We start from the raw sequence: 10,240 nt of genomic DNA on the forward strand, positions 1-10,240 counted from the left end.
ACAGGGAAATATGACTCATAGTTCAAAAACACTGAAACTTGCTCAGACGTTTCTTGTGGTGTTCGTGACACGAGCGGCCTCAGATTGTTCACACGCGCTGCTTTTGCTGCTCCATATTGAAAATCTGATCTTGTGCATATATGTGAAGTTGAAAAGTTGACATTAAACTCTAGCTTCACTTTCACATTGGATTCTCACAGTGATTTTGGCTAATTATTACCTGCAGTGATCTCTGTCATTCACTCCTTTATTATTGAAAGGGAATGTGTGCAAACCAGTCCAGGCTAATCATTACATATAGTTTGGGTGTTGCAGAAATACTTCTCGCCCGCACATTTTCAGATGAAAAGCTTCATATTACCAGACTGAACATTACAGGTTAGTTTCCTGGCCATGGTGGATCAAATCAGGATCAAGTTTAATTTGAATTATCTACTAATTGGCTACAGTATCCTTGACTGAAATTAGATTCATTTCAACCACCTATGTTTGTCCTCATTAGTGAGAATACAGTATGTGTGCACAGCAAATACTGATAAAAGGTGGAAGTTTTTCAAAATGTTATGGATATGATAACGAAAACCAAAAACTGTTTTTGAGATACATTTGACAATAACACAAACCTGGGATCCAGCAAGGAAATTTGCATTTTCACATGCAAAAATGGTCCCAGAAACTTGATTTCATCCAAATGATTAAGTGTAGATCAGTGTTTGTCTGGCAAATGTTGCTTGTTTGTCCTTATTGAAATAGTCTGAACAAGACAGACATCATATATCTCAAGTTAAACTTAGTTCCTTGGAGGTTCTATTTAAACTGGCATCAGTCCTGGAGAAAAGTTTTGGACACATTGAAATGTTTACCTGATGAGGGCATTAGATGAAAAGTCAGGGGATCACCAAAGAGATTATGGTTGAAATCTGAAGGCAAAATGTCAACGTGTTGGTGGGACTAGATGAAAAAAGTTAGGGGATCAACATAGTCATTAAAATTCATCCTCTGAAGATGGTGAATGTTACTACCAGATTTCACATTTTAACCATCAAAGAGCTGTCAGGATTATAGAGTTTGAATGCTTGTATTCAAAGATGTCTTAGACAATGCTGGTTGAAGAACGGGATGCCATCCCACAGCAGTGTGTGACCAGGCTGGTGACCAGCATGAGGACATGCTACTGAGGCTCCTGTTTGTTAAATGAATAAATTGTTAAATTGCCAATATATCTTATTTCTTCAAACTTCAATCATCCAATCCACACAAAACAAGAGTCAATGGCAGAATAAGCTGTTTGGCATTGGCAGAGAAGATTTGGCAAATTTTTCATGGGTACAACTCACATACTCAGGTCTGCTGCTCATTCCACAAATGCATGTTCCTTACAAATGTGGCACCATTTAAAAGGGAAATAAACACACTGAAACCTGATGATGGCATTAGATGAAAAGTCAGGGGATCACCAAAGAGATTACAGTTGAAATCTGAAGGCAAAATGTCAACGTGCTGGTGGGACTAGATGAAAAAAGTTAGGGGATCAACATAGTCATTCAAATTCATCCTCTGAAGATGGTGAATGTTACTACCAAATTTCATATTTAAACCATCTAAGAGCTGTCAGGATTATAGAGTTTGAATGCTTGTATTCAAAGATGTTTAAGACAAAAGCATCTGCCAAATGAATCTAACGTAACGCAATAAAGACATTTCACACTACAGCCACGCTAGAGGCTCTGTAAGGTTGTTGAAAGTAGCTAAATGCTATGTTAACATGTCCACAATGGCAGTGCTAACATGCTGATGTGTTGCTTCCACCTTTATTTAGCATTTTAGGGTGCTAACATTTGCTAATTAGTACTAAACACAAACTCAGCTGACACATAGCAATAATTTTGTAGATATTTGGCCATTAACAAAAGTATTAAAGATATTAACACTTTGACCTGCTAGATGAAAGGTCAGGGGATCACCAAAGTCATAAACATGTACCGAATTTCATGGCAATCATCCATTAGTTGTGGAGCCATTTCGACCTGCTGCTGAGACAGAGGTGAGGGGATCACAAAAAAGATTCACCATTAGGGAACCGTGAATGTCTGTCCTAAATTTTGTCCCGATGCATATATTTCGATAGATGTCACTGAATAATTGAAGACTTTGACCTGCTGGTGACATTAGAGGAAAAGTCAGCCATTAGGATTCATCATCTAGAGATCATGAATGTCTGTACAAAATTTCATGGCAATCCATCCAATATTTGTTGAGATATTTTACTCTGGACTAAAGTGGTGCACCGACTGAATAACGACCAACATTTCCACATGTAAAGCCTCACTGCTTTCACGACTGAAAACATATGCACTCATAAGTAGCTGCTCTCATCCAGCTCTTACAGCTATAACACTGGAACAAGCAGAATATCCTCAAGAAAGAAAGGTTTCATCCAAAAAAATATGAAATCCTCCAACAAACTTGACCCCTCGCGTCTTCCAGACTTGTTACAGAGTGTTTTAGTCTCAGCTGGCCTGTGCAGGGCAGAGGGTTAGGAGGTTAACGGGACAGTGGAGTGAATGTTAACAAAGCTGGGGGAATGTTTTCTTTCTTCTTTCTTTTCCCTCCATCACTGCTGTTTCTTCACACACACTCACACAGAGAGTGCACAGGCCCTCTCGGAGTAAAGAAGCGTGACCAGCAGCAGCTGTTGGCTTAGCAGCTGCTTCTGTTTGTCTGCTCGACCTTCTCTGCAGCCTCATTCTGTCTCTCTCTTCCCTGTTTTCATCTTCTTTTACTCCTACAGCCCTGTCTCACAAACACAGCTTCTCTTTAGCTCTTTGGTATTTCAGGTCCATTCGGTTCAGTTGAGGTCAGTCTGATTCAGCTGTAAAACATTAATAGAAACTGATCTCTACTGACTTGTCTGACAAACAAATCAATCAGTTCATAAAAACATTAAAACATGCCAAAGTCTCCAAAGATGTGAGGCTGTATTTTTGGAAATTTTTGCACAAAAAGGTATCTATTATGGTGAAATGGCACAGAAAAATAAATAAGATAAAATAAAATAAAACCAGTCATCATAAATATGATAATAATAACAATAATAATAATAATAACTTTATTTGTATAGCACTCAAAATCACAATATTACAAAATGCTTCCACAATAAACATCTCTGAAGCAATAAAAGACTATAAAATTAAATTATGTAACTTCAGTGGATGTTGGCATAATTAGATATGTGTGGTTCTGTCATACTTGAGGAAATTTAAAGAAATTTAAAGTCTCCCTCCACTCAAAAATGTGGTTTCCTTCTTGTTCCATCAGGTGGATGTTTGAGCTTCTCTGAGGCAGAAGTTTGACACTAGAAGGTTGTTTTCACATTCATCTGCTGAGTGAGGAAAGTGTCTCTGTGCTCATCTTAAATCTGAGTTTAAAGGACCAGTGTGCAGGATTTAGTGGCATCTAGTGGTGACGTTGCAGATTGCAACAAACTGAACACCCCTCTCCCCCTCACCCTCCCCTTCCAAGCATGTAGGAGAACCTATGGTGGCCGTGAAAAACGTGAAAGGCCATCTCTAGAGCCAGTGTTTGGTTTGTCTGTTCTGGGCTACTGTAGAAACATGGCGGTACAATGTGGCATCCTCCATGGAAGAGGACCCACTTCCTATGTAGATTTAAAGGGCTCATTCTAAGGTAACGAAAACACAATGATTCTTATTTTCAGGTGACTAACTCAAACATATTTCTGAACATTATATTCCATTTCTGCCAAGTTCGTTCTGCTAGATGCCACTAAATTCTACACACTGGTCCTTTAAGCCTTTTACCCACGAGCATGATTTGAAACATCACAACTAGATTAGAGCCAGTTGTGGTCCAATATGCAACTTATGCAAGTGTAATGTGGACACTTGAGCCACCAGTGTGCATACACTGAGAATTGAGTTTTCAGCGAAGTAGGAGACATGTTGTGTCCTGCGGTTAAACTTTTGAAATTAACAATATTTGCATATTCATAGATTCTGGAATTTTTTTTAATGAGGGAGAAGGTGTATATCATTTTAACGATTTTAAAGTGATGCATTTTTTGTGGGGGGTGTCTTTAAGGCATGTACCTATGAGAATACTTCATGCCAATCATGGTCCAGTATGCAACTTACACAGATGTGATGTGGAAACTTGAACTGAGAATGGACATCTTGTATCCAGCAGTGAAACATTTGAAATGAGAAATATTTCTATATTAATTCATAGACTCTGAAATTTCCAACAAGGAAGATGGAGTAATTTGTAATATTTAAAGATTTTAAATTTTTTTCATATCAGACACAAGATATTAGTGTGAGAGAAAATGATTTAACTTAGTGATAAATTCAAATAATCACCTTCACCTTCCTAAACATCTTATTGGTACAAGAAAATGTTCACTCAGATTTACTTTATATTGTATTATTTATATTGACTGATATTATCTACAGTATATAATAATATCTACAGTTAAACACCTTTGTGATGTTATTAATGTTGTTTTTATGTTTTCACATATGTACATAAACGCTGAAAGCTCTGATAACTAAAATAAATAAAGCTTGTCCGCGAGCGCCGGCACGTGGTTTTTACAACGCCAAGCAACGGTCAGCTGACCAACGCGGAAGTGAGTAATCAGCTGACTGCGCTCCAGAAAAGAAAGTGGCATTTTCATCCACACATGACAACATGGTTCGTTGTTTCCTGATCCACACCGTCTGCCCGGTCAGTGCTCTCGGTCCCGGGGAGAGCAGAGTGCTTTACTCCCGTGTCTTCGGCCCGGACGAAGGCGTCCTGTCCGCCCAGCAGCAGGAGCTCAGCCCGGAGGAGAGACGACTCCTGCAGGAGGAGAAGCTCGCTGTGGTGGCGAGGTGAGTGTGTCTGCTCACCCCACTGCCTCTGAATCAACTTAAACATCTTCCAAATGCTATTAAAGATATAAAACTTCACTTGTGCAAACTAAAAGTTCCTGTCGCCTGGCTGTTATGTCTGACACTCAGATCCTTTACTTCAGTAAAAGTACCAATACAGCAATGTAAAAATACTCCATTACAAGTAGAAGTCCTGCATGAAAACTCCCACCAAATTGAAAGTACATACGTATTAGCAGCTAAATGTATTAAACGTACAGGTTTGGTCCCTCTGACTGATATATTATTATATATGACATCATTAGATTATTAATAGTGAAGCATCAGTGTTAGAGCAGCATGTTACTGTTGTAGCTGCTGGAGGTGGAGCTAGTTTACACTACTTTATATACAGTTAGTTAGTTTAGTCCAGTGGTTCCCAACCTAGGGGTCGGGCCCCTCCAAAGAGTCACCAGATAAATCTGAGGGTTCGTGAGATCTGAAAACATCTGTTTTCAGTTTTTGTACTTTTTCTTTAATCTTTGATTTTTTTGGTGAAATATTGGACTATTTGGTGGAGCTGTTAACAACTCATAGACATGTGAAATGTGACCAGACTACACACTGCTTTTTGTAAGACATCAAAAGCCAAAAAGGTTGGAAACCACTGGTTTCATCTTTAACTATGTGTTGTACTTTAAAAGCCTGTTATATTATCCATTGTGTCAAATCTTCATCTTAAAAGTAACTAAAGCTGTCAAATATATGTAGTGGAGTAGAAAGTATAAAGTAGCATTAAATGGAAATGTTCAAGCGAAGTACAAGTACCTCAGAATTTGAGTAAATGTTCTTAGGTACATTCCACCAGGGCTTATAACCAACATATGCAGGTTAAAGTCTTGGTATGACATGTATTATCACTGACAGAGGAACTGTCATCCCTTTAAAAAAAAACAACAACAACAAACAAACACATGAGATTGTTGGGATGATCAGCAGCCTCACTCTCACATTTTTAACTTCTTGAGTTAAATTTTAGACAAATTAAAACCACAGTTCCCTTAAACCAGTGTAGGGATGCAACTAATGTACGTATTGCATACATTCAGAGCTGCAACAATTAGTCGATAACTATTAATTGATAACTGATTAATCATTCAAATCACATTTCAAGCAAAAACACCAAATACCCTCTGGTTCCAGCTTCTCAAATGTGAAGATTTACTGTTTTTCCTCGTCTTACGTTATAGTGAATTGAATTTCTTTGTGTTTGGACTGTTGGTCAGACTAAACAAGACATTTGATGATAACAAGTTGGGTTGCGATGGACATTTTTCACCGTTTCCTGGTATTTTAAAGACCAAATGATCAATCTACAAAAATATTTGGCAGATGAATCAATTATGAAAATCATCCTTAGTTGGAGCCCCACATATATTTACATATTTGATTAATCTGTCAAATATTTTTACATTTGGTTTTTGAAATTCCCATCACAGGTTCCCAGAGCTGAAGGTGATGACTTGCTGGTTTTCCTTCATTAAATTTCTCTGTAATTAAATACATTTTAAAAAGCTGGATTAACCAAATAATAAAGATAATTATTAGTAGCCCTGATCCCAATAAAATGAGAGTGGTAATGGTGATTTAGTGGTGATCTCGATGTTTCTGAATGTACCGTCTCTCTGGTTCAGGCAGGTCCGCAGTGCCGTGTCTCTGTCCCGGGAGGCGTCGGGCCGGCTGCTGGTGGAGACGGTGCCGGGCGAGGAGGCGCTGGCCCTGCAGGAGGCTGACAGCGGTGTGGTGCGGCTGAGGGCTGGAGACCCCTTCTCTGAGGAGATGAGTGTGTTGTGGCTGGGCGTCCAGAGTTTTGGCTTCGCTCTGGTCTGTGAGCCCCACGAGAACCTTCTGCTGGCTGAAGGAACGCTGCGCAACCTGACGCGACACTGCCTGGAGCACCTGCACATGTTGGGGCAGGGGAGCGAGGTGAGGAAAACTCCAAACCCGACAGGTTTTCATCTTCTAGATGTGACTGGGACCCTTTTAGAAATTAAAATAAACAGCTGGCAAAGTATTAAAAAAATTTGGCACCAAGAGCTGCACTAGGAAACTTAATGAAACAGCAGCTCCAAATAGCAGCAAGGGATAAATATTTGCATATTTTTACATAGCCCAAAATTGTTTAATTAAATTATGATGGTTGGGTCGATTATAGTTAAGTGTTGATGAGACTGTACTTGTCAGACCTGGACTAGATTATCAAAGAGACTTGATCTAGACTTGGTCTGATGTGTTCTGGATGGAGAAAAACCAGTGAAATTGCCCCTTTTTCTATTTTTACAAATAGAATAAGGTTCCACAAATCTAACAGGTGATTTTAAACAGTGTTAATGCTGTTACTATGATGTGCATCTCTTTCACAACTTTAAGTGGTGTAGCCTGTTTCAGACAGAGGCTGAACTGAGGGGCTGCATAAAGAACCAGTATAAGATAAATAAGGAGTTTATTGAACTGCATGTTAAGATACTCCAGTAGAGCCCCAGAATATGAATATAGACCTGGAAATGTGTAGTTATGTCAACTTTAGGTTACCTAACTTTCCCACGAACTCTAACTTCAGTCTCATAGATTTTGGATAATATCTGACAGATTTTTAAAACATGTTTGCTGTTTTTCTACTGGAATTGGGGCGTTGACATCACAGGTGGGAGGTGGGCATTTTTATATAATTCTCATGGAGATCTAGAGAAAAGCTCAATAAAACAATCTGAATAGTGAGATGTTTGGACATCTTCTGGCAGCCCGCTATAAGAAACCTCAACTGTTGTTACTATTTTGGTGGGTAAAAATAAGCCTGTATTGGCTGAAGAATAAGGTTGGTCTGCTGTGTCTCCTCCCTTTACTAACCAGTTTTGTACTTGAATGTAACAAGATGGAGCGTTCGATTTCCTTTAACATGGGAGAGTTCAGCTCTGTCATTGCAGAAATTAAAGTATATACAGTATTTGTGGCCTGTTTTTTTTTAAAGATTCATTCATTTCTTCAGTTGGAATCAGTGGGTTTGAAGCTGAAAGCCACAGACACGGTAGGGAAATCAGAAGGTATTGAGAGACGGGCTAATGCATTGATTTGTCACTTCCTGTTGACAGAGTGTGTCCATATTTAACATCCAAATTTCACTTGAGTAATCAGGTGAGCTGGGACTCGTGGATGTATTTTCTTAAAATAATTTATTGTCTGGTACATCTATTCATATTAAACCTTTTGTGGCATCCAGACATGTTTAAAGTGCCTCATTAGACTAGAATCAATCCATTGAAACAGAAATGAACACAGACTAAGCATTGCTTGACAAATGCTCAACAGCAGCAACTCATCACATGTTCTGGAAATTAAAAAATAAAAACAGTAATGAAAGCAGATTGCAGCCGCACAGATTTTATTACCATCTGTAAGTAGCTGCGATCGTTAAAAAGTCATTACTAACAACGTTTTCTCTCCAGGTCCTGCTGAAGAGCAACCGTATCGACGTTCTGCTCAGCCGCCTGCTGCCTCACGGGCAGCTCCTCTTCCTCAACCACCGCTTCGCCCAGAGTCTGGAGAAGGAAGTGGCGGCCTACATGGCCAAGTGAACCCGAGCAACCCGGCGGACTGAGGTCACCGTATCGGGGTCGCTGCTATCGCTGCACTACGACCTGACTTCCAGTCTGAACGAGATTATTGCTAGTTTCCATGTTTGACAAACAAGCTGTTGTTTACATTTGGTGACATTTCTGCAGCAGTAGAAGAAGAATGGACTACTGGCAGCTGCTGTTTCAGATTGCATGAGGTGTAAACACATACAGTGGTAAATATCTCCCGCAGCTACTTGCAGCTCACTGTTGGCTGTTTACTGTGTGGGAGGCTTCAGTTCAAATCCTGTTTGTCAAATTGAAGAGTGGAAAGGGAAAAAAATGTGGCAGATTAAAGAAGCAGTCGAAGAGGCCAGTTACAACCTGCTTATCAACATCAAAGTGGCATTTATCTGATTCACAATACTTGAAATGTCACGATGCAACCTTGAGGAACCAGGCGCAACCTGTTTCTTGTGTTCGCAGTCGATTACGTTCTTATTAACTGCCGCTAAGATGAAAATTCAGGGAGGACAAATGAATTTCACTGGTGCATTGTGTTACTTTTTTGACTTGTAATGGACCTTTTGTTCCTGAAGAGGAGTAGGAAACCAGAGGAGTTTTTTTTATGTGTTTTTGCAGTATACAATACTATACATCATCTCAAAGTAACAAACAGCTGAAATGGAGTAAAGAAAGATATAAGTTAGACCTGTTTGATGCCATTTAGAAGCAGAAATGTTATGATTGTGAGACTTTGACAATAAAAAAAGGCAAGAAATGACCTGAAATAATCATAAAGCCACAAAAGATGATACATACGGAGATATTGCATGCAGAAAACAGGAACCAATGACGAATACACAATCATTAACGGAAAAACCCAGACAACAAATGACAAATACATTCCTGTGTCTTGTGAACATCTGTTGTACCTCCGACTGTGGCTCGCTGTGAAGCCAGACTCTCCTGCTCCTCCTCCTGTCCTCATAAAATCCAGTTTTGTGCTGTCAACCAAATCCAAACCAAACTGGTGATTTTTATTTTAGCAAAGGGAGGGGACGGGGGGGGGGGTCTGTCTGGATGCCAGTACCAGTTGCTTTGATCTTCTCTTTTTTTTATATGTATTAAAAAAAAAATAAAACTAAAGGCACTGAGGGATAGCACATTAAAAATGATTAAACACAAAGAGGAGGATTTAGAGTTTGTGTACATCTGGTGGTGGTGGTGGGGGGGGAACACAAACTCGATGTCAGCAGCTGGATAAAAACACCTGTGAAGTAACACAAGTGAATGAGGTGACTGTTTCCACTGAGACCAGCAGAGGGCGATCTTGTTCCTGTGAGAGTCAGTCTGCAGTGGAGAAGAAACCCAACTCACCAACTTGCATTTTGAGTGTGAGTTTCCCATAAAAACAAAGTATTTGAGATTGTAAAATCTGAATTGTCCTTGCTGTGCAACTTGAGGCTATATTTTACACTATATGGCCAAAAATATGTCAACAACCCTGCATATGTTTACGTAATTATGGTCTGTGGCTGTTTTTCGTGGTTTGGTCTTGATCCCTTAGTACCAACGAAGGGAAATCTCAATGTTACAACATGCAGAGATATTTTACACAATTGTATTCTTCCAACTTTGTTGCAACAGTCTGGTGAAGGCCCCTTCCTCTTCCTCCCTCCTCTACAGTGTCCTCATGCAAGTGAGGCCAATAAAGAAAGGTTTTTTTTTTAGAGTTTGGTGTGGAAGAACTTGACT

The 10,240-nt window shown here is 39.5% G+C and overlaps 1 protein-coding gene across 1 annotated transcript; it reads left to right on the forward strand.

Annotated features, from left to right (window-relative positions):
• Positions 1–4,604: 4,604 nt before the first annotated feature.
• On the forward strand, positions 4,605–9,328 carry ap5s1 (adaptor related protein complex 5 subunit sigma 1). The gene is made up of 3 exons (XM_067614532.1): positions 4,605–4,892; positions 6,566–6,857; positions 8,375–9,328. Exons 1-3 carry the CDS (start codon positions 4,711–4,713, stop codon positions 8,501–8,503), a joined length of 603 nt encoding a protein of 200 aa, XP_067470633.1. The 5' UTR covers positions 4,605–4,710; the 3' UTR covers positions 8,504–9,328.
• Positions 9,329–10,240: the final 912 nt, after the last annotated feature.

This window comes from Thunnus thynnus, chromosome 16 (genome assembly GCF_963924715.1).
Source record: "Thunnus thynnus chromosome 16, fThuThy2.1, whole genome shotgun sequence".
Taxonomy (NCBI): domain Eukaryota; kingdom Metazoa; phylum Chordata; class Actinopteri; order Scombriformes; family Scombridae; genus Thunnus; species Thunnus thynnus.

Excerpts from the sequence above, each read along its gene's own strand:
- ap5s1 (XM_067614532.1), top strand. The coding sequence starts at position 4,711 with ATGGTTCGTTGTTTCCTGATCCACACCGTCTGCCCGGTCAGTGCTCTC. Across the intron at positions 4,893-6,565 it reads AAGCTCGCTGTGGTGGCGAG|GCAGGTCCGCAGTGCCGTGT; the intron begins GTGAGTGTGTCT and ends TCTCTGGTTCAG. Across the intron at positions 6,858-8,374 it reads TGTTGGGGCAGGGGAGCGAG|GTCCTGCTGAAGAGCAACCG; the intron begins GTGAGGAAAACT and ends TTTTCTCTCCAG.